Genomic DNA, 24,042 nt, shown 5'->3' on the forward strand with positions numbered 1-24,042 from the left:
CCGACAATAGATAGGCCAAAAGTTTGAAAGTCCGAATATCTGTCCCAGAGGCACATTTTACATAACCGAAGCTCCTTCTAGAGTAGAGAATCACACTGCGAAACAGAAATCAAAACTTTCCACGTATATTCAGACGTACTTTCGTCAAAAGCATACACTGTAGAGACTTTAAAGCTCCATTAATTGTATTCATTTGCATTTTTTTCTAAGATGGTTTGCAATCAAATGCAAGTTATCTAGAATGTTTGCTGAAGTGTGATTACAAGATTTTTTCAAAAATTGGCTACGAACGCACAGCTTGGGATTTCAACGACTAAATAGTTTTCGTGTTGTAACTAAAATCAATCTGATATAGATGTGGGTCGGTCTTTTACGGTATCGTATTACAGTCTTTATTTATGCGATCCTACCCTCACTACCACAGAAAAATAAAAATAACATAGTACGATAGCGTAAAAAAAACCAACCATCTCCGACTCTACGTCGTAGTTAAATCATATTGCAACTAAAATATGAATGGGCGAGCACTTTCGATCGACAAACCCATCACATAGACTGAAATAGTGTCGATCAAATCAATATAGCTTAATAACGGGAATCCAAAACATCTCTCTGAAGTTTGGATGGCATTTCTGGTAAGTAAAATGCGAAGGATACAGCAAATAGGGCTATACAAGTAAATATATGTAAAACAAAGATTACAGTGGTGTACTAAAACGTAGATTACAGTTTGAAAACGATGCTAAAGTTATTTTCGCATCCGTACTAGTATTCACATTTGTATTTGAGTCACCGACAGAAAGCAGAAAGTGTCTTTTACACTACATCATTCACAAACGCCGCGCCTCTGGAGGGGGGAGGGGAGGCGGTATCGATGGGAGATTAGAAAATGTCAAGGATATGTTTAATAGGGGGCTTTTGAAGGGATTTGGGGATTCAAAGGGGAACTCGAAATGAAACCGTCTCTGATTGATTTGAAATATGTGTTGGATTGTCTCTTAAACGTAGATCCCGCCTCGGGGACCGATATTCGGACTCTCAAACTTCTATAGTTCTTTTCTGATCTACCAATTGTTGGTGCTCATTTGAAGCTCTTGGAGAAAGAAAAACTTTCACCGGCGTAGTTTTTCGAAAATCGACAATTTTATTTTTCTCCATTGAGTTAACATAGGGATTGCGGCCATTTTGAATTTTAAATATCGGTAAATCTTGGGTAATTTGTACTAAAATTTGCATGGTAAGTCCTGATGTTTATTCTTGATTTTGAAAGTGAACGGTTGAAAGATTCCGAAAGTTTAAGTCTTTCACTTTCGAGGCTTATACTACCTTAGATAAAAAGTCACAAAAAATAAATTGTATGGAAAAAAACATATTCTCTATCATACACAATCATACAGGTAACTTTCTCACACTCATAGGCATCAACCAAGATCGAATGGAACTGCTCAAGCCTCTTTGTTCTATGTGTCAACAGAAACATTAATGTGTTTTTTTTATATATGCATTACAAAGATAACAGTAAGCCGCTTGTTTCAAAGCACATAATTTAGAAATGAGGAACAGCCCATCCACAAATTTTGCAGAATTCTCTAGCAGAGACAGGAAACCAAACGTTTGAGGATAAAGTTGTAAGACTACATGGCAGCTGTTGATAATCGTATTGAAAACAACTTGTGAAAACCGCCTTTCCATATCTTGGCACCGGGACAGTGGAAGTCACACATTGGGTTACTTTTAATAGGATACTAATGACATAGTATACATGCTGACTCTGCATTTACATGGCCCAAGAGTGACCGTACTCCATTTATTTAACTTTTGGCGAATTTTTTGGTGGTTTTATTTTTTGTATGTACTTGTTCTGCTCTCTGAAGAGTTCAGCTTTTAGCATATAAACACAACCATATGTGTAAGTCAGCACTTTTATTGTTTAAAATTAAATTCAAGTCTTGACTAGAATTCATTTGCATTCAATAACGATGATAAAGGTCTTTAAGCACATAATAGTATTTTGCCAAATTGAATATTTATTCTAGCATGCTGTCATGAGTAGAACAAGAAAACAACAGTTGATACACAGAACAAAATCTACTGAAATATGAGGTAAAAACAAACCTAATAATCAAAATAACACAAGTCGATAACATTACCAGGTCGAATAAACACAAATGTGCAGGAAGGACGAACCACGAATATAAGTAATACGTGGTGGTACCACGCAAGAATTGACCAAATGGTACAGCTAATGTCCCTGTATACAATTATGTTAATTATGTTCGGTTTTTCTTACAGGTGAGGGAAGTCATCCTGTTCCAAACTTTTTTATGTGATCGTCTTTTTTTTTGCAAGATGAAATTAAATACGTGTAAGAGAAAATTAGTCAAAAGAGCGCCCCTCTCCCCTCAAGAGAAATACACACGCACACACGTACACCTACATCGTTAAAATCTGTCCGTTCCAAAATCAGGCCAGTTTTATTTTACGTGGTTTTAAAATTATAGCGAGCAAAAAGGGGTCATTTTAACACGTTTTGAGTTTGTTATATAGGGGGCAGTTGAAATTATCAGAGAACATGTTTTTTATTCTCCCACAGCCCCCCCCCCCCCCCGCCGATGTTTGTGAATGCAGCCTTATAGCCCAAGTTTCGGCAATAAAATATAATTAAGCTTTATTTTTCAGAAATTTAAAGGGATGTACTCCGAACTCGAGTCCGAACTGCGCTCAAAGGTCGTATATTAAAGACCCATACGACCGATGGCAACACTGTATCCAAGGTGCGATGGTTATTGATGAAACTTATAACATGTCCGTCATAATCTACATCGTATAACTTAAATGTTGCAGCTGTGATGATGAGGTGCATCTACATATCGTGCACGAAATACATTGTTTGTAAACGAGAAATTCGCAAATGCGCAGCTCCGACGACTGTTTCCCTTTAAACATACGTATAATTCAACCGCTATTCATAAATCAATCTCGTTCTGGTGTTGAGATATAAAATATTCTTACTTTGACCAGAAGAGAAATGGCGGAGAGAATTTAACAAACATCCGAAGTACAATGTTAGTTTATTTGCAAATTTGTTTTTGTCTATCTGTTTCCTAATGTGCTCAAATTATCTGGATGTTGTGTTTTTGCTTATTTTTTATTCAGTGTGAGGTCCTTGTGGTTTGATCAATAATTTTGTTGAAAATATTGGGTATTGATATCGGTATTTGGTCAAAAACGAACCATTTTGACAGCCTTCCAGAGTAAAACTGTCTGCCAGGGCACACCTGCCAGATTATTAGCGCGCTGGCAAAGCGCTTCCTAAAACAATGCAGAGGTTCTCTATAAAACCATCAAACTCTTTGTAAAACCAGTTTTAATGCACAGATTTTTTTATAAAACGAGGAAGACAAACTTCTTTGAAATTCGCGTAGGTAAATTGATGCTAATTCAACATCATGCGAATTATATTATCACCGTTAAAACTGCTATTTTATAAATATCGGTGACCCAGATTCTCTGCTGAGCGGGGGCGCTATAATGTTCTCGGTCACCGAGGCTAGTCAAGCACAAGGTCAAGCCTGGCCGAGCGTTGTAGCTAGGGCCTCTCTATATTTCTGCCGATCGTCATCGAGCAACCATCCACGAACTAGTTTGATGTTGGAATAGCAGAGATTGAAGAGTTAACTTGCAAAGTATCGTATCGACGCAAGTTATGTACCGTACTTATCGGCTACGTTACATGCTTCAAGTGAAAGTCAGGACACACGCAGCAGCGCGTTTGTCGACGGCAAACTGTTGGAGTATATATTCAACAAACAAGCTAATCGGCGTCTTTCAAAATCACTTCCGCATTGGTTTCCGAGCACGAGTCAGCTGTGTATTTCATTCTTGTGCAGTCATGTCTGGGGACAAGAAACCTTTCGAGCATTTGCCAAAGAATGTGGTACCTAAGAATTACAACCTCACTTTGAAGCCTAACCTGAAAGCGTTTAACTTTGACGGTGACGAAACAATATCAGTGGAGGTAGGAAAGCCTTCTCTGCCTAATATTTTTACAATAGGTTATTTGTTGTAGCTCACATTTGTATATATAATCATGGAGGTAGCCTCCATGATATAATATAGCCAGTGTAACGGTATGTGTGTCCGTCAAGTGCAAAATCTCGAGAAACACTGCACATTTCACATGGGCATTATTTTGTGCGTGGATGCATGATGAACTGTATCGACGTTTTGCCTGGGTGTTCACAGTAACCACTTGACTTCAAAATATAGGAGGAAAGTGGCTTGCAAGTTTTGGCTGCTAGCTTCCACACCATAGTTTTGGCTGCTAGGTTTTGGCTGCTAGCTTCAGCCGAGTAAATCTAGTGCTGCAGTCCAACCCAAATACCCAGGCAAAACCTTGAGCTACAGTACTGCAGCTAGCTGAACTGTCAAAGGAATATGTTCAAAATGAAATTGTCATTACCAAAATATGCAAATGAGAAGAAAAAATTAAAAAATGGTTGAAACTCAATAACTACTGCTCAGATTGCTTTGAAAATTTTTTTGCAAGTTCCTTAGATGGACCTCATATGTGTTGGTCACTTTTTAAATAGTACCTGAAATTGCCTATTTTACATGAATTTTTTATGTCTTTTTGTCAATTTTAATGAAAATCACTTTTTTTCTGGAACCCAATCACTTTGATATGGGTAAAACTTTATCAAAAGTGTGGTAACGTTTTCCAGTCTGAATGGCTTGGTGAGGTCAGCATAGCGTAGTCTCCGAGGGAGGTCTTTGCCTGAAGAAACACCCTTGGCTAGCAAAGTTGGATAACAAAAGAATAATTTGCGTAAATTAATTGATCTGGAGGGTTGTCCTTAGTCATGAGATTCATGATGCTATGGCTGAATTAAACTGCATGTAATATATGAAAATTATGTTTTTAATCATCGACAAGATACTATCTTATACTTTTTTCAAGAAGCACTACAAATTAAATTTTGTATTCTGTAATTACTATTCCACATCAACTCCATTGTATCGTCATCTAAATCTAAAACAATTCTTTATAGGTGAACACTGCCACTGACAAGGTCGTTCTCAACTGCCTTGACATTGAAATTTCAAGTGCAACATACAAGGCTGGAGACAAAAGTAAGTGAATCAATGCTATCGGACTGTTTCCATGACAACTCGTAAAACATCACAGCTCTTATACTAATAGTCAAATAAATAAAAATAATCAGGGCTCTCAGATGCTATTTCAAATGTGCATTTTTTGTTCACATTGCTATTAGTTTGCGGAGTAAAGATCATAAAGAAAACCACAGCTGATAAGATACATATTGATGTAAAATTTAGCTGCTTTCACTTTTGATAGGTTTGATGCAACAATTGAGTCACTGTTTAATACCATTTCCAATATGTTTTCTAAATGTACCAAGAAAGTTCTCTATATCTGACATCTTACATCTGAATAAATGTGTTCATTTATGCAAATTATATTACTGAGAATTGTTTTAACATGCAAATGGCTGATCATAAGTCATCATCAAAGGAGAATATTCATCAGCCTGACATCCTGCATTCTCTATTCTGTTTGGCTCAAGAAGGTGTTACATTTTTCATGTAATGGTTATAGGTCTGATGCAAATAAGAAATTTGCAAAACTTCCAATGTTGACTCAAAATGTAGAAATGTCACAAGTTAAATGAATTATTTCCAATGATGCTTAGCTGTGTGTTTACTGACAACAGCCATTGGTGGTGTAACTTACTTACTAAAATTGGTGGATCTAATCTTATATAAATGCAAAGCTTATATAAATGCTTGTCACAACCTGCAGTTGACATACCTGTGTTCTTTCATTTTTAAAGTGAAAATAGTTTTTATTTTGCAATCTGTAATGTGCCAGCCTACGACAAAGTTTGACCTCTTTTTGCACAAGTTCTGATGTCTTTTTATTTCATCAGTTCATAAAAATCAACACCTTCTCTTTTGATTTCGATGTGAATTGATCTAAAGAATTTTAGGTTCAGTGATGTAGAGGGTAAACTTTACAACCCTGCGCCATGGTTACATACTGTGTTCAGTTGAATTCTTGCATTGGATATGTTGAAAAGTACACATAAGTGTCAAAGATCATTTGATTGTTGATGCATGGCACAAACGTCACCATTGTGTGGCTGTCAAACTGGAACAAGATTGGATCAGAGGGGTTATGGATGACCTGTCAAGTTAACTTTGTGATATATTTTACAACCTGTAATGTGGGACCACAATAATATAATGTAATGGTAGCTATTTGTTTTTGTTTCAATCACTGGAAAACGACAATCTTTTGCTCAATCTTTTCCAACACATTGTAGTGGGTTAATTGACTCATATTTACAAATTAGTTTATGGCATTATGATTGTGTGCACACATTACCCCCCCCCCCCCCCATCCCCCCGTTTGTGACTAGTCACTCAAGATCAGATGTCAGCTTACATTTAAAATATACACGTGTCTAGGTAATTATCAGTCTCAATATCGTCAACAAAGTAGCGTAGCAATTGACAGGTTTGCTGTCCGGTTGATTTTTAATTTCACTATAGTGCTGTGACTCAGTTTGCTGTGCGTACAGGTCGGGAATCACTATTGGAAACATCAGTGGTTAAAGAGCAAAGTGAGGTAGTTGTGGAGATTCAAAGGCTATAGGATAATAAAACAGAATGACGAATGAGAGAGATAAAGAGTTGAGGGATTAAGGAAGCAAGGCTCTCAGATGTGCCGATGAAAATTGATGAAGAGGTTTAGATATTTGAATCATGAACAAAGGACAAAATGTGCTACGTCTAATTCTTGCATTCTCTGTATTTTCTGAACGCATAAGAAAAGTTTTCATGAAGTTACCAGTACATGAAACTGATTAGGTCACCGCAGTGAAATGTGACACCACATTTCAGTGGCTACAGTTTTTCTCAAAATTTTGGCAAAAATCTGAGAAAAATTAACTGGGGTTTATTTTATAAAGGGGACAAAAATAGACTTTGGCGCTCAACTTAGGGTTAAATGGGATATGATAATCCTGTGAGAACAACTTACTGAAATAGGAAGTGTCTGTCTTTTTTCCATGTTTCTTTATTTCAGGTGAATCTGCAACCGTGACCTACAGCAAAGAAGATGAAACAGCCACCTTGACTTTTCCAAGTCAGCTGGAGGTTGGAAATGGTGAACTGGGCATTGTGTTCACTGGGGAACTCAATGATAAAATGAAAGGTTTCTATCGCAGCAAATACAGTACGCCAAGTGGAGAAGAAAGATATATGGCAACCACTCACTTTGAAGTAAGTTGACCACATGCTGTGTTTGATGTGTTCATGCAAATTCAATCAAACATTTTTACAATTGTAAAAATACATGAATAACACAAAGAAAAATTGTATTTTAAGGCGATACCAAAGGATTCAAAGCGCGCGTTGGTTGCTATTGTTGGCAATATTCCAAACGTGCAATTTTGCACGTGCAAAATCATACTGTTCCGTTGTTTTCTATGGATTTTCGACTCCTGGTATTTTGAAAATGCTCAAAATCTTTCAATTCTCTCAATTGTAAACCAATTTAGCTGACTTTGGGTCATATTTTTGAAGTCATACATGAGAATATAGATACGCATGTGTTTCTAAAAAATGCGAACCATTTCTGAGATATCGCCGTAAAACCCTTCAAAATTTCACAAAATGACACAGTAGATATTTTCCTGTTCAAAAATCATTTGCCCTTGAACAGATATGTTAGGGGCTCTAAACAGGTATCTTGTGTGTTACATTCTGAAATTTTGGAAAATTTGGTGCTAATTTGTAGGGGCTGAAACGTTTTAAAATAGGGCTGTGAAAATTTGTAAATGTGTGATGTCACTGACCGATCGCCTGACAAACCTGCGTCTTTTGGAATTGTATGGTTCTGTAAATCTTTATTATGCAAAGAAAACCATGAAAACTTTGCATTTTGATTGATTTTGGAAATTACCTTTAGCAACCGTTACTTACAATTTGAATCCTTCGGTATCGCCTTAAATGATGGTATAAACTGCCATTTTTGGTATTGGGTTATCTTGCAGTATATATTGGCAAGCATAACCCCACAGTGACCCTACCAAAGGACTGCTGCCTCTATACTTTACAGTCAGAACTTTTTATCCTGTGGATTTGGGAATACTTGTACTGTACCTGTTTGGATGTTTTATTTCTAGCTAGTCCAGTCAATGATATAACACAGCACAAAAACAAGGCTTCAAGAATGCAATTTGACAATGAAAATTATCTTACTTTGAGAAGAAATTTCAGTTCAAAGACCAAGAAGTTTTGTCTGTCACTGGTCTGCTATTTTGCATTATACAATCACCTGAGACAGTTCCTAGGTCAGTACCCTGTATTGTTATCAAGGAATGTGATAATTGCCACATTTATGGATTCCTTCACAGCCTACTGATGCCAGACGTGCCTTCCCATGTTGGGATGAACCTGCCATCAAAGCAACATTTGATATCACTTTGATTGCCCCCAAGGATAGGGTCGCTTTGTCTAACATGGTAAGTCACTAAGGCTAACATTGATACTTTTGATGAAGGGTGAAGCTTCTATACTTTATTTTATACTTTATGATGAGATGGATGAAGTAGATGTATTATCAAAGCTTACATTTTGTGCTTTTTAAATTTCATCTTTTTTCTCCCCGCCCTGAAATTGCAATGCTCAGCAAGTGATTGAAGAAAAACCACATGCAAAAGATGACAACTTGAAGGAAGTAAAATACGCCACTACACCCATCATGTCTACTTATATCATTGCCTTTATTGTGGGTGAATTTGACCATGTGGAAGCCAAGTCATCTGATGGTACTATAATCCGAGTGTACACGCCAGTTGGCAAGAAAGAACAAGGAGAATTCGCTTTAGAGGTCAGTATGACTATTTACATGTAACCATTGCACCACAATGGTTTGACCCAAACCAATTGTTGTAAATGATGAGAATGGACCTGTTTATAAGGAACTGGGGTGAACAGGTTAAATGAGGAATTAATCGTGTGATTTGCCATGTACTTCATAAACACATCCTCAGAGTAATTCATTGAGAATTCAGCAATACTACCAGGATACACCTTTTTTCATTTATTTATGTATTTACAAATTTATTTTCACTCAGCACAATGGTTAGCTGTTTTCTGACGTTGGCTTATTATTTTTCTCTGTAGACTTTCCATTCCATATGCAAGCATCTCAGCTGTTAAATTATCATGTAGATACCGGTACCATTTCTACTAATAACCATAAACTAAAAACTAATTTAAATTCTGTATTTTCTCTTACAGGTTGCCGTCAAAACACTTCCATTTTACACAGAGTATTTCAACGTACCTTATGGTCTGCCCAAAGTTGATCTCATGGCAATTCCAGATTTTTTAATCGGTGCAATGGAAAACTGGGGTCTTGTAACTTTCAGGTAATTGAAATGAATGATCAGAAATAGATCTGAGTTTTCACAATTCCTAGAACTGTATGAAGACAAGCAATTAAGATTGACGTTAATTCTTGTGCTGTTTCTTACAGATTTAATGGGCCAGTAGCTGTAACTATTACTGTTAGAGTTTCTGTTTGTTTAATGTTAACTGCAATTTCTTGTCCTACTCTTTCAAGCATAACAGGATACATAGTATAGTAATAAACTCAGCCTGTACATGTATGTAGACTACATTGTTGATATTAGCAAGTGAATTACTGCATTGTTGTTATTGGCAAGTGAATTCTGGGTCCGGACAAGAATTCAAATGTAAACCATAACAATCCATTCCATATGTATAGATGCTGTGTTGTCAAGCTAAATACACTTGATCAGTGATAATTCACCTGCATATGCTTTGAACCATGTCCTTGACAAAAGAGTACTCTGCTTTTTCAGCTTTTCTCATTTTTATTTGTGCTTGATTATTTACTTTCAGAGAGACAGCCCTTCTGGTGGACCCACAGCATTCTTCTGGCTTGAAGAAACAGTACATAGCTCTAGTTGTTGGTAGGTGTGTATTCAATACTTCTGTTCCCTTAAAGTTTCCTTTGGTTGACTCGACAAATCTTTAGATGTTCCACGCCAGCATGTACAGTAAATAGGGCTGTTTGCCAATGACATAATTGTTCTCTCATTAATATGCAAAAATAAATATGTGTCATGAAGTTTGCATTGTAATGCTGGAAATTACATATACAAGAATGATGAATATACAAATAGGAGACTGCCAGAAAATCTGCAGAAAAGTCACATTAATGGCCCAGAACACACAAGCTGCGAAAACAGCCACTCAGGCAACACTAACAAAATTTTCCCGAATTTCTAGCAGCAATGTCCAATGTTGTAGACATGTAGCTACATTTAGTAACAAACCCGCAACCAAAGGCAGCCCTATCAGAACATTCCAAATGTACAAGATTTTTTATGGATCAGTTGTGGTAAAATTTGACCTAGGCTTTATACACAGTATCAACCATGCAGTGCAATATTCTGCATAACAAGCAATTTATTCAGTGAATCAGTTTGTCAGTCATCCATTTATGCATTAAAGTATGCATTTTATCATTCATCTATCCATTCATTTGTTCATTCATTCATTGATGCACCTATGCATTCATTCATACATTTATTTATTTATTTATTAATTTATTCATTCTTGAGAGTGAACACTAACTTGAACAACCAACTCTGTACATGTACCTATGGCATATAGATGACAATGTTTTTCAAAGAGTAATTGGAAAAAGTTAGGAAATACTTTACTGTAGATAAACAAAGGCTGGATTGTCCCTGTTGAGACTGACAAAAATCAACACCCAATTTAAAATGCTTTAAAAACATAACTAAATCACTCCAATCAACTATTTATCAGAAATTATATTAAGTTGATGTGAGTGCTTTTGTTCAGGTTTTAAATGAACTTTTGAAATACTTCCATTTCTTTTTGTGTAAATCTAGACTGAAAGATCCATTGTTTGAGGGCACTCTCTATGCTTCCTGTAGCGCCCTCAAACAACGGATCTTTCAGTCTAACGTTAATCCTGGTATTATTGTCTTTGGAATACCTCCTACAGGTCATGAGCTATCTCACATGTGGTTTGGAAACTTAGTAACAATGGTAAGTCAGGAATTTACCATCAGGAATAATTGATGTTACATATAAAAATATAGTGGAAACTTTGAACAGAAACAAGTGATTTAGAATCAAGAAATATTAACTTGTACCCCTTGGATCATGCTATGTTTACTGTATGGGGGACATATGTTTCTTTGATTTGGCCCTTGTGTAGATGTAGCCTGTGAAGTTTTAGCCAAATTGAAAATCCTTTTTACGGGTTGACTGGTCCCATCAATATTAGGCCTTGAAAGTACACACTATTATTTCAACTTTTCAACAGTATTAGACATACATGTACCTACCACTTTGATATCCTACCATAGCAATATGTAAGTAGGGTCTTTACTGGCAAAGTTGATTCATTATACCTTGTTTCAGAGGAAAGGTGTCGCTCTTGTAAGCTGCAATGAGGTTACTTAGTTAAAGCAAATGTGAGCTGAATATGACTTGTTTTGTAGTTCACAACACATCATGGGAACATTTGTAATCTTGGCAAACTGAAATTCCATGCTTTGCATCTGTTTTCCAGGAATGGTGGACCCATCTGTGGCTGAAAGAGGGTTTCGCATCCTGGATCGAATACCTGTGTGTGGATCACTGTCTTCCAGAGTACGATATCTGGACGCAGTTTTTACACCACTCTAGAGCTCTTGAAATAGATGCCTTGAAGAACAGCCATCCCATCGAGGTATGGACTCTTCAGTCTTGCCTACACCAGCTCCACACACACGGATACCACATATACGAGTAGTATATGTTTAGCCTAGCAGATGAAATTTTACAGCTGTATGGAGATGGAAATGATTGTAATTTCTGGTTTTGCTTTGATCACAGTCAGGATAGATCAGTGATATAGTGTGTGAAATGTAATTATCAGGGTAGGCACTATATTCCTTGCTTGGCATGCAACTTTCCTTACTCATATATGCTATGTATTCATTTACCAACAAATTTCTCACACTGCAATATAAAATAATATCTGTAGTATGATTTCACACTATGTGTGGCCTATGTTCACAGATATAGCTGAGCCATTGTCTTGTATACCTGATTTTTGTTTCAGGTTAAAGTTGGACATCCATCAGAAGTTGATGAAATCTTTGATGTCATATCTTATTCCAAGGGTGCATCAATCATCAGAATGTTGTATGATTTCATTGGAGATGAGGTGAGCAATGTCAAGCTGACATAAAGCAATTATACAATGACATTACAGCCTTGTCAATACTAGAGAAATTTGTGACATCATCCAATCCCAGATTATGATTATGATAATGATTATGATTATGATAATGTACCCAAAAATCCAGCATTCTGGCCCAAGATGTTTTCTACATCTACAAATTCCTTGGCATTGCCAAAACTATAAAATAATAGCAATAATGTACCCCCCTCCAGGCCCATAATGGACGCAAGTAAACTTTGCACTCTATAATGTACTCCGCTTGGCCTCATACATTATATTCATACATGGAGTAGCAGAGCTTGCTTTTGCCCATTATTGGCAGGGAGTGGCATAAGTATTAACATTATTTATGAATTTTGATCGGGGAAGAGAATCCAGTTAGCATTTCATGGTACCCATGAACAGTATCACTTTAATTAAAACCAGGTGGATAAGTAATCAATCCAGCAAGGCCTTCATACCAGCTTTATCTTGTTACAATTGTGTACCACTGTATACTGGTGTGTGAGATTGGTAGAATAATAAGACATGTCTTCCAGTCCTAGTAAAGATTGTAGGTTTTATCAGACCAAAGGAAGTGCATACATGTATGTATCTAAACATTAATGCCATATTCGGGACAAATGAAGACTTAGGTGGACACAAATTTGATTTCGAACAAAAAGGGATTTTCTTAGGGGGCTTTCAATAAAAATAGCTGGTATGAGTGGACTCCCAAGGTTACTAATAATTCAAACAAAATTTCTTCTGTGTCCACTAATCTTCAGTCTTGCCCCATATTCAATATAACAATAATCAGCAATGTATTGACTATGAGTATTACTCTTCAGACTTTTAGGAAAGGGATGAATGCATACCTTACTAAACACGCCTACAAAAACACTTCTACTGAAGATCTGTGGGCGTCCCTCGGTGAAGCCTGTGGTAAACCCATTGAAGACATCATGTCAACATGGACAAAACAGATGGGATTCCCTGTCATCAAGGTGTCAGCCAAACAGGAAGGCAATTCTAGAGTCTTAACACTGACTCAGAGTAAATTCTGTGCTGATGGCGCTTCAGAAGGTGAGGAAATAAAGACAGGAAACACTTGATGAAGATCAAGACACGTGAATGTGCATTGTTGAAATAGAGTTGTATTGTGTCAAAGCATAGTAAAATAAATTCAGAAGATAACATTTTCTCATCCACCTGTTTATGAGGACTGAAAATCACCATAAATACAGATAAATTCTATGATGTCCATATTACCAAACAAGTGTGTTTAACATGTCTATTTGTTAATCTTCATCAGATAGACATTTTGAACAGGTAATCTGGTGTCCAAGTTTACCTGTTTTCTTTTTGGCCTGGCATGAAAGATCAGTTAAAGTTAACTTGTATTGTGATCATGTATAGCGTAGCAATAAACATCTTGCTTTACAGTTGATGCTGATGTCCTTACTGCAATATCAACAATCAAATAGTGACAGATGTATATTTATACTCATAATAAACAAAAACACATTTATATTTACTGATCTTAGGAAATGCAGTGATGCATGAAGTGAAGTCAGAGTCTCAACATATTCACATTTCAAAATTCAGATTTTTTGAAAATTATCGTCAGCATGTATTCTGGCTGTTTAGTGACTTTATTTAGCGGTGACTTTGAGGATGTACAGCTGTACCTTGAACTTAATACTGTAATTTTATTTCGCCTTCAGGTGACAAAACTCAATGGATGGTTCCAATCAGCATCAGTACTAGTGCTAATCCAAGCAAAGCAGCTCTCAAGATTGTGTTAGACAAACCTACAACTACAGTGACAATTGACAATGTTGCCCCGGATCAGTGGGTCAAGGTATAAATGATATAAAATTGATATAGTCAGAATGTTCTATCAGCCAGTAAATACGATCACAGTAGCAAGTCCACTTTCTAGCAATACAAACAGTTGGGTATACTTGCATATAATCTGTAAAGTTTGGAAAGAAACAAAACAACTACAAAAGAGTCACAGAAGGCAGCATACCTATTGCAATATTTTGTATTATTGCCTGAATACATGGATTTATGTGCTCGAGAGCAGGTGACAATTTGCCCGACGCCAGGAAGGCAAATTGTCTCCTGCTGCGAGGGCACATAAACCCATGTATTCAGGCAATAATAGTTTTATTACATGCCTCTTCACAGTTAATGATATGTAACATTCAGTTAGTGCAGGGCATTTTCAAACAATTTTGCCATTATCGACCAGCATCCAACAGATTTTAACGAAAGTCAAAATAGCACCGTGCGCATGGACAATTTTACATCTAGCGTTAAACGCCTACTTTGACGTCAAAACGTTGAAGGGCTTCACTGGACCGGGTAACTATAGAACCGGTCAGTACATCATTCACCAGCTTGCTAACTCCCCGGATGTCCTATTCAAATCAATGCACTGATTTAAACTTACATCGAAGCATATAATATAAAATATATAAATATAAGGTTGCTGGCAGTTTTACCGAGAACTGCAACTATATTTCAATTGAAATGCCTATCAGTTATGATATTTTCACATATTCATATCCAAATTATTTATCTAACAATGTTAAGTTTTTGCATTTATTTTCTGGTAAGTCGTGAGTGTCTCCAAGATACAGTAGGAGAAATACCCATAAAAGAAATATTGTTATATGACATGAACAAGCTTGCTTTTCCTCCACAGCTGAACCCTGGAACTGTAGGATTTTACAGAACTCAGTATTCAGCAGAAATGTTAGATCTGTTGAAGCCGGCCATCAAAGACCGATCCTTACCAGCAAGAGATAGACTGGGACTCATCAATGATCAGTTTGCACTGGTAAGATCATTATACAGTGTCTTAAAAGAAGTAAAGAGAGGGCTGTCAGCAAATACTCCTTAAAAGTACTCAAAGAGAGTTTATCAAGAAATGGGAGCACAAATTAGGAGCACAAGGAAGAAGATGATATTCAGTGCAGAATTGAAGTGAAGGGAGAGTGAATTCATAGTTTTGTCACCAGGATGACTGTAATTTTTTTTTTTGTATGTATGGGACAAATCCAAGCCGGACATTTAACTTCACAACTGCAACAGCCTATGAACAGTACAACACATCCACAGAGATGTACATGCCATTTTTCAAATGCCACAGATGCAAAAACAAAGTGAAAGTTGCAGTATTTTCAGGAGCTCAGTGTTGAAGACGAAAAGATCATTTAATATGTATGTTGAAAAGTGATCAGAGTGCAATAAGAATTGAAAAATCACAAAATCAGGACACACTTTGCTTGTATGGTTCAGAATGTATACAGATATGGCATCATAATAGAGTATATTAAACGAATTTGATGATAAAACAAGTTTTTCAGGACTATGAATATTTATTTTGCCAGAGTTTGAATTCATCCTTTCATTCATTGTTGATGTGTATTCCTACCATAGGCCAGGGCTGGTGAGACCAGTATGGCAGAAGTGTTCCGTCTAATGGATGCTTACAAGAATGAAACCAATTACACAGTGTGGACTGACATATGCAAATCACTCGGGTCGCTGACAAGACTACTTGGCCACACTGACTATCTCGATAGTTTCAAAGCTTTTGGAAGATCCCTGCTGACACCTGTTGCAGAGAAACTTACGTGGGATGCAAAGGATGGAGAAGGTAAGATTCTTTCAGTAATTAATTTATGATATTGTATCTTGAAATTGCTTGTCGTATATATAAACCTGTAATTCAGATTTTGGCTGATGAGGTTGAAGCATTCGCCTTCTTTCAATATTCATATCTGAAACATCACGTACAGAAAGAACTAACACTAACCAGTCTGCCATCAAAGGGGCAATAGCTGTATCATTGCCTAATATTTTCATCAGTTTAATGCCATAACACGATATGCTTTGTCATTCTTATCCCTGAGGTTAAACAGATTTACACATTAATGGGGTTATGAACAAACAGAGCTTAAAGCCCATGCACCATTATTGTGTGTGTCGTTGTCTCTTTATTTTAAGTAAAACATTCCATGAAAAAATTTCTGTTGTGATTATTTTGTAATTGTAAGTAATTGCAAGGAAATGAAGTAAAATTGCATGATGAGCAATTTGATATAAGCTCAAGTAACGTTTTTAGATTATATTTCATTTACATTTAGATCACTTGGAAACTTTGTTGAGGGCTTTGATTATATTATATCTGGGCCTAATGGAACACCCTGAGACAGGCGCGGAGGCCAAGAAGAGGTTTGAAGGCCATACCAGTGGAAAAGATATACTTCCAGCCGATCTGAGAGGCCCAGTAAGAAATAGAAAGCATTTATTTGAATTTTTGAAAATGTCTTCAAAAAAGGAAGGGACTATTGCCCAATTGATGGCTAGCATTGATCAAATATGCCAGGCATAAATATCTCTGGTTTGATGTGTCTCACATACAATATGCATTATAAGTACAAGTTTACATGCGTACGCCACACTCATCCTTGCCTGTTATGGTCAAAAGAGTGTGTGGTGTTCTGTATCGGTTCAAATATGTAATATAATGCTCAGTGTAACAGTAAGAAGGTCAAACATTCTGTGCAAGAACATTCACACTGTCTTTGAAGCAACTATACCATGTATTAATGTTGAATGTTCCACCTCATGTTAAACGGTGAAGTTGTCAATATTTTATTTGAAAAGTTAATGTCGATATTGTTTATCCACTTTGTAGGTTTACCATAGTGTGCTGTCACAGGGAGATGAAACGACCCTTGAGACAATGCTTGAAGTAAGTTTACGTTTCAACTGAACTCAATTATTTATTACATAAATTTGCAAAATTTATCTAAATTTTTTAAAAATCTTGGTGTCATCGATAGATGGCAACTAAATTCAAAAATGTTACACCAGCTTTATGAAAATATTTGAAAAGCAAACAAACAAAGCAAATAAAGAAATAACATACACCATACACACACATACACACAACACACACACACATAAATATATATATATATATATATATATATATATATATATATATATATATATATATATATATATATATATAATAAAATATATATATATAAAATAATTCATTGTGATATTATATTTTACTTTGTACTTGAAGTAATCTTGTGTTTACATATATATATATATATATATATATATATATATATATATATATATAAAATAAGAAGAAATCTGGTAAATCATTAGCAATTCCTCTTATAAAAATTTGATGAAAATTTGCAAAACCAAGTGAATAGAATACTTAATATGATAATTATTTTAAGCGTGCTTCCTTTTCATCTCAAAGTTCTATAGAGCGCAAGATCTCCATGAAGAGAAAGAGCGTATCATGACAGCGTTAGGGTCAGTGAAGGATACAGCATTGATCCAGAAAGTGCTGGATTTCTCACTAAGCGTAAGTGTGACATCTAAAACATTTTAATATTATAGTGATGATATGAGCATACTGTGGAAAGACTGCGAAGCATATTTACTGCATAAAGTAAAAGCGTTGCTATTTATCAAAGAAAATATTCAAGCATCCTAATTTTCAGAGCTAAGCAAAGTATTCCAACTCTAATGATTTCTTCATTCTTGGCTGTATCAGGATGATGTTCGATCCCAGGACATAACTCGCATACTGCTTGGAGTGGGAGGTTCAAAGACAGGAATAGAGATGGCTTGGAGCTTCATGAAAGAGCACTGGGCTGAACTTGACAGGCGGTATGGAGATGGAGTGATGTTTGCACACATAGTTAAGGTACAAATAATAACAACTTAGCTCGGTTACTGAACCACAAGGGTGGGGATTAGGCTGAGCAGTTTTGCCTGTGATGTGTTCGCTACGTGACTGGGTGCCATACATTGTGACTTTGAATCCGATCACAAATCTACTGTATAATTGTCTTATCCACGACTGTGAATAAATTGTAGGTGTTTAAGAGCTGTTTCACTTATTCCAGTTATTCCCAGATTTGATTTGAAATGTGCAAGAAATAAATCAGAAATCATCACTGTCATTTATTTTATTTCATTTGCAGTTTTGCACTGATGGATTTGCCAATGAAGAGAAAGCCGTGGAGATTGAAGAATTCTTCAAGACTCACAACGCTCCTTCTGCTGAACGTACAATACAGCAATCACTGGAGAACATCCGTCTTAACGCAAAGTGTCTAGCCAGAGATTCCGACAAGATCAAGTCATTCCTGACAAGCATAGCACAATAAATTGGAGATACATGTATCAACTCCTCTCAGGATAATGATAGATATGGTAATAGAAGGGTTTCAATACTTCTACCATTGCCCCAAAAAGACACTATGGTCAGAATGTCACACCAAGTTACTGTGTGTTTCGAAGAAGGTCAGAACAGTACTGGTACATTCAGGACTGGTTTTAGCTCCCAGTTTGTCATATACATGTGAAAATGGGAGACTTTTTAAATGCAAGAGCACCCACAACCAGTATGCTGCATTAAAATGTGATGCCAGCAGTGTTTTTGCTGAGGTTTTGGTAAATAGGTAAATGGTTTGAGAACCCCGGTACCATTTCTGTAGTCCCTAATCTCATTGCATTGATATTCTCCAGGAACCCCGCTACAATGACAAGGGACCCTGGTAAAATTTACCTAGGTACCGCCCCTTAACAAAACCATTGTGCTAGCGTTCTTATCTCAGTAAATCTGGTCAAGTTTTAAGTATGGACAGATATCTTTCAAGAGAAAAATAATATAAATGACATTTAATTGGAATTTAATTCCTCAATGTTAATCAATACGAATTTTGCAAATCAGGACAAAATTTGACCAATGCCACAGATTTTGCCATCGCTCCATTTTTAGCTCCCCTTTGCAGTACATGTCTAGGGAAGTTAAACTATTTTGATCCAGTGTTGCAGCCAGGAATTTTAAACCAGGGGACACTGTCCAACTACCGTTTAATTTTTGGTACATTTTGCACATTTCTGGGACAACATGCATCAATTGTCAATCAAATTTTGAATTATATTATTCATAAATTAGTTTCCCAAACAAAATTCAAGCAACCGGGACTGCGTTACTATGCATGAATATCAGGCAATTATTGCAGTATACCGTTGCTGCCTCCAATCAGAGGTCAGTCGAACTACAAGCAAGTCATTGTAATCAAGTGCAGTGTTTTCGTTACTTTTAATCACAGCTTCGAAAGTACGTAAATAATAAGCCTCAAAACAATCAAGCAAAATATAGGCCATCATCAGTAACAGATATTACTTGCAGACTACACCAATTAAAAATAGTTGGCTCATGAGTGTGCTTGAGTTGACCCACAGTGCGCGAGAATGCAGGGTCATCGTTGCAAGGGCATGTCCTGGCTGCAACACTGTTGATCAGTCAGCAAATGTACATCTCCCCCTGAAATTCAACCATACCTTACAGATATATTTCCATCCTTTGTCAAAATGCAAGGACTACTTCACTATCATGTAAGTAGTTGGTGTGAAGATGTATCAGGGGTTGAAGAAGACGGTTTTTTATGTCAATATCCGTGAATGAGTTGAGAAAATGTAAACATTCTCAAAAAATAATAAAACTCGCTGAAAGCCATTAAGCAGTATGAGTGCTATTGTGTATATTTAATGAATCATCTTCTAAGAAAACACTTGTAATAATTCTTTAACGTTGTAAGATTTTTATTCAATTGCATGTACAAGTGGCCACATTGTTTTGTGAGAGGCAGATGGCAAAGAAAGTATAGGTCTAGGTGGCAGTTTTCTATGCAGGCTATTGATGAATGTTAAGTATGAGCCATACCAAAACAGTTCTTCTGCCATAAGAATATTTTCAAAGGACCTGTGCTGTCACTATATCTAGTATTACGGTATACTATGTACATCCTCCATACCATCCACCTCTATAGTAGCTGCAGTGCCATTGACGCTATTTTTAAAGCTTTTTTAATCCATATCTTGGTATCTTGCTACAGATACCCTCATTCAGGTTTTCTCAATTAAAAACAAAATTTGTACCAGTGAATTTTTCAGCGAATTTAATATTTTCAGTCGAAACATTATCTCTGAAACAGCTTATTCAAAATCTTCCATATTTGTCAGGGAGCTGTTTAGGAATGACCTTATTTAGCTTTCTTCAAATGATGAGGTTTGTTGAGAGCTACTGGCTGACTTTTTTTTTCATCAAAATACGGTGTTTCCAACTGGCTGACTTTTTTTTTCATCAAAATACGGTGTTTCCAATTGAGTTCGAACTAACAACATACAGTATCCAGTTACCTGACAGAAAAGCAACAGACAGAGCCACTTGGCCAAATCCCACTGTTAAGAAAGAGTGGTTGAATAATCGGCTAAGTTGTTAAATTTTTCTGACTGCGACCGCTCCACACGTTGTAGAGTTCGTGAAGCACTCATGCACATACGCTCACTATTACACATCTGTTACGTGCAGAGAAAACGAACAAAAGGGTGAACTCAGCAGCTAACGTTTAAACAAAATTTATTACAAAAATAAAACTAATTGCTAAGTCAGGGATAGAGTACAAGCTTTAAAAGTGTACAGACTACTTATCTCAGCTGGGACGGCAAAGCTCCAGTCTCAGAGTTGTAACAGTCAGTTGGATGAATGAACAGTCCTTTGCAGGCTTGAAGCTGCACAAAGTCCACAGTATAAATCCAGCGTTGGCAGTGAAGGTCTTGAAAAGTCTTGAGAAATGACTACTGCTGGAGTTTAGTAACACACAAGAGACACAATCCCAAAAGTCTGACTGGAAGCTGAGCACGTCCCTTTTATAAAGGCATATAAGAACAATCTAGAACTTTTATTGACATGCTAATTACTGTTCTAAAATTATCTCTCTTACACAACTAATCAACTTTCCAGAACATTCCAAACATGACTAATTGAATTCAAGGTTGTGAGGTCATTAAGGGCAGTGACCTTGAGAATGTTCTAGACTAATTGAACTCAGGTCATGATGAGTGTGGGGGGAAATGACCTACATAACACACCCCCTCTTCAAAAAAAAGAAAATTTTTCAAAGAAAAATCTTTCTTTTACAAATGTAATCTTGAAAAAGATTTAAGTACTCAATTTTTTTTTCTTACTCTAAAGTAAAACTTCTTGAAAGTGAACAACAATAAACTCTAAATACGAGAGAGACAGTCTGCAATTAAATTCTCTCTGCCTTTGATATGTCTAATGTCAAGATTAAACTCCTGTAACATTAAACTCCATCTTAGCAATCTCTGATTTTTGCCTTTGAATTTCTGCAGAAAAACAAGAGGGTTGTGATCAATATAAACCACTATTGGCTGATTTGAAGAAGTAACATAAACTTCAAAATGCTGTAAAGCTAATATCAAAGATAAACACTCTTTTTCAATTGTAGAGTAGTTTCTCTGGGATTTGTTAAATTTGCGTGAAAAATAGCAAACAGGATGATCTATACCATGACTATCCTCTTGCAATAAAACAGCACCAGCAGCCGTATCACTAGCATCTACAGCTAATTTGAATGGCAAAGTGAAATCTGGTGCAGACAACACTGGGGCACTTTGCAGTATGGCTTTAAGTGTATCAAATGCCTGTTGGCATTGCTCTGACCAAACAAACTTTACTTTCTTTTTAAGTAAGTTAGTCAAAGGCTCAGTAATTGTGGAGAAATTTGGACAGAATTTTCTGTAGTAACCAGCCATACCGAGAAAGCGCATCAGTTGTCGTTTGCAGTTTGGTATGGGAAAACTTGAAATGGCACTGATTTTAGCATCAACAGGTTTTACTCACCCTGTCCTACAGTATGTCCGAGGTAAGTTACCCTAGCCCAACCAAACTCAGATTTGGCAAGGTTGACAGTCAACATTGCTTTGCTCAGTCTCTCAAAGAACTTCCGCATGAGCTTGATGTGTTCCTCCCAGGTGTCACTATACAGGACGACGTCGTCAACGTAAGCTGCACATCCGTCTAGCCCGGATATGACGTCGTTGATCATCCGTTGGAACGTTGCCGGAGAGTTCTTCATTCCGAATGGCATCACCTTGTACTGGAACAATCCGTCTGGTGTAACAAAGGCGGATATTTCACGAGTACGATCCGTCAGAGGGACTTGCCAAAATCCCTTCAGTAGGTCAAATTTCGTCACATACTTGGCTTTTCCCACTCGGTCGATGCAGTCATCAATCCTCGGGATTGGGAAAGTGTCTGTCTTTGTGAAAGTGTTGACTTTCCTAAAGTCCGTGCACATACGATAACTGTGATCTGATTTTGGAACAAGTATGCACGGTGAACTCCAGTTACTTTTACTGGGTTCAATAAAGTCATTGTCCAGCAGGTATTTGACTTCTTCCTGGAGATATTTCGCTTTTGTTGGATTCAGTCTGTATGGATGTTGTTTTACAGGCTTACTGTCCCCAACATCAACGTCGTGGTAGATGACGTTTGTCCTCGTTGGAACATCTTGAAACAGGTGTTTATATTCATGGAGCAGTTCTTTCACCTGTTGTTGTTGTTCTGGCTGGAGGTGTGCCAACTTTGTAGACTCCAGCTTCTCCAGGATTTCTGAGTTCTGAAGCTTGACCGAGCCCAGCTTTGAGTTTAGAGTATTTTCACTCAAGTCAGTTTCAGTATCACTATCTTCATAATGGCCAGAACTGACGGTACTGACAGGCTGAGTTATAGTAGGATTATCCCTATCCAAATATGGCTTAAGCATATTTATGTGACATAGCTGTTTTTGTTTTCGCCTGTCAGGTGTTATTATGATGTAATTTAAATCACTCAATTTCTTATCAATTAGGTATGGCCCAAAGTAACGAGCATGGAGTGGTTTGCCAGGAACCGGAAGTAGAACAAGAACTTTTTGACCTGGTTCAAACTTCCGTTTTGAGGTGTTTTTATCATATTTGGTTTTCATTGACTGCTGAGATGACTCAAGATTTTCTCTGGCTAATTCACATGCTTTAGAGAGTTTTGTATGAAAATCTGACACATATTGCAAAATATTCAGACAATCATCATCGTCTGATAGGAATTTCTCTTTAACGAGCTTAAGTGGGCCACGGACTGTATGTCCAAATACAAGCTCAAATGGGCTAAAACCAAGAGACTCTTGAATTGACTCTCTAACAGCAAAGAGCAGAAAATGAATTCCTTCATCCCACTGCTTCTCTGTGTCAAAACAGTAGGTCCTAACCATGTTTTTCAAAGTTTGATGAAATCGCTCAAGAGCACCCTGACTTTCTGGATGATAGGCGGATGACCTATACTGTTTAATGCCTAGCTGATCCATTACTTGTTGAAAAATACCAGACATAAAGTTGGAGCCTTGATCGGACTGGACACATTTAGGGAGGCCGAATAAAGTGAAAAATTTGACTAAAGCTCTCACTATAGTCTTTGTCTTTATGTTTCTCAGTGGTATGGCTTCTGGGAACCGAGTTGATGTACACATAATTGTCAACATGTACTCATTTCCTGATCTTGTTTTTGGTAGGGGCCCAACACAGTCTATTAGTATCCTACTAAATGGTTCTTGAAATGCAGGAATGGCTGTAAAGGGGCCTTTGGAATAGTCTGATTCGGCTTTCCTACCATTTGACATGTGTGACAAGTTTTACAGAAATGTGCTACATCCTGCCTGAGATTAGGCCAATAAAAGTGACTGAGAATTTTATGATAAGTTTTCCTGACTCCTAAGTGACCAGCCCAGGGCGTTTCATGGGCCAGGCGCAATATTTCAGCACGGTAGGGC

The 24,042-nt window shown here is 36.9% G+C and overlaps 1 protein-coding gene across 2 annotated transcripts in view; it reads left to right on the forward strand.

Moving 5' to 3' along the window:
• Nucleotides 1–3,543: 3,543 nt before the first annotated feature.
• LOC139143758 (puromycin-sensitive aminopeptidase-like) overlaps nucleotides 3,544–24,042 on the forward strand; it is a 539,468-nt gene continuing 518,969 nt past the window's right edge. Inside the window, exons 1-19 of one of the 2 annotated variants that reach the window (XR_011554673.1) lie at nucleotides 3,544–4,018; nucleotides 5,052–5,133; nucleotides 7,112–7,308; nucleotides 8,445–8,552; nucleotides 8,720–8,920; nucleotides 9,334–9,464; nucleotides 9,961–10,031; nucleotides 11,099–11,142; nucleotides 11,672–11,830; nucleotides 12,206–12,310; nucleotides 13,159–13,393; nucleotides 14,035–14,171; nucleotides 15,024–15,158; nucleotides 15,761–15,980; nucleotides 16,471–16,613; nucleotides 17,025–17,081; nucleotides 17,613–17,720; nucleotides 17,913–18,065; nucleotides 18,346–19,250. Coding sequence is in view for 1 of the 2 variants with exons in the window: in XM_070714302.1 (XP_070570403.1) it covers nucleotides 3,893–4,018; nucleotides 5,052–5,133; nucleotides 7,112–7,308; nucleotides 8,445–8,552; nucleotides 8,720–8,920; nucleotides 9,334–9,464; nucleotides 9,961–10,031; nucleotides 11,099–11,142; nucleotides 11,672–11,830; nucleotides 12,206–12,310; nucleotides 13,159–13,393; nucleotides 14,035–14,171; nucleotides 15,024–15,158; nucleotides 15,761–15,980; nucleotides 16,471–16,613; nucleotides 17,025–17,081; nucleotides 17,613–17,720; nucleotides 17,913–18,065; nucleotides 18,346–18,531 (2,598 nt within the window). In the remaining variant the exon portion in view is untranslated. Of the gene's footprint in view, nucleotides 4,019–5,051; nucleotides 5,134–7,111; nucleotides 7,309–8,444; nucleotides 8,553–8,719; nucleotides 8,921–9,333; nucleotides 9,465–9,960; nucleotides 10,032–11,098; nucleotides 11,143–11,671; nucleotides 11,831–12,205; nucleotides 12,311–13,158; nucleotides 13,394–14,034; nucleotides 14,172–15,023; nucleotides 15,159–15,760; nucleotides 15,981–16,470; nucleotides 16,614–17,024; nucleotides 17,082–17,612; nucleotides 17,721–17,912; nucleotides 18,066–18,345; nucleotides 19,890–24,042 lie in introns of those variants that run through there. The other variant, XM_070714302.1, reaches the window with a different exon arrangement.

The sequence above is a fragment of the Ptychodera flava genome, chromosome 11, assembly GCF_041260155.1.
Source record: "Ptychodera flava strain L36383 chromosome 11, AS_Pfla_20210202, whole genome shotgun sequence".
Classification (NCBI taxonomy): domain Eukaryota; kingdom Metazoa; phylum Hemichordata; class Enteropneusta; family Ptychoderidae; genus Ptychodera; species Ptychodera flava.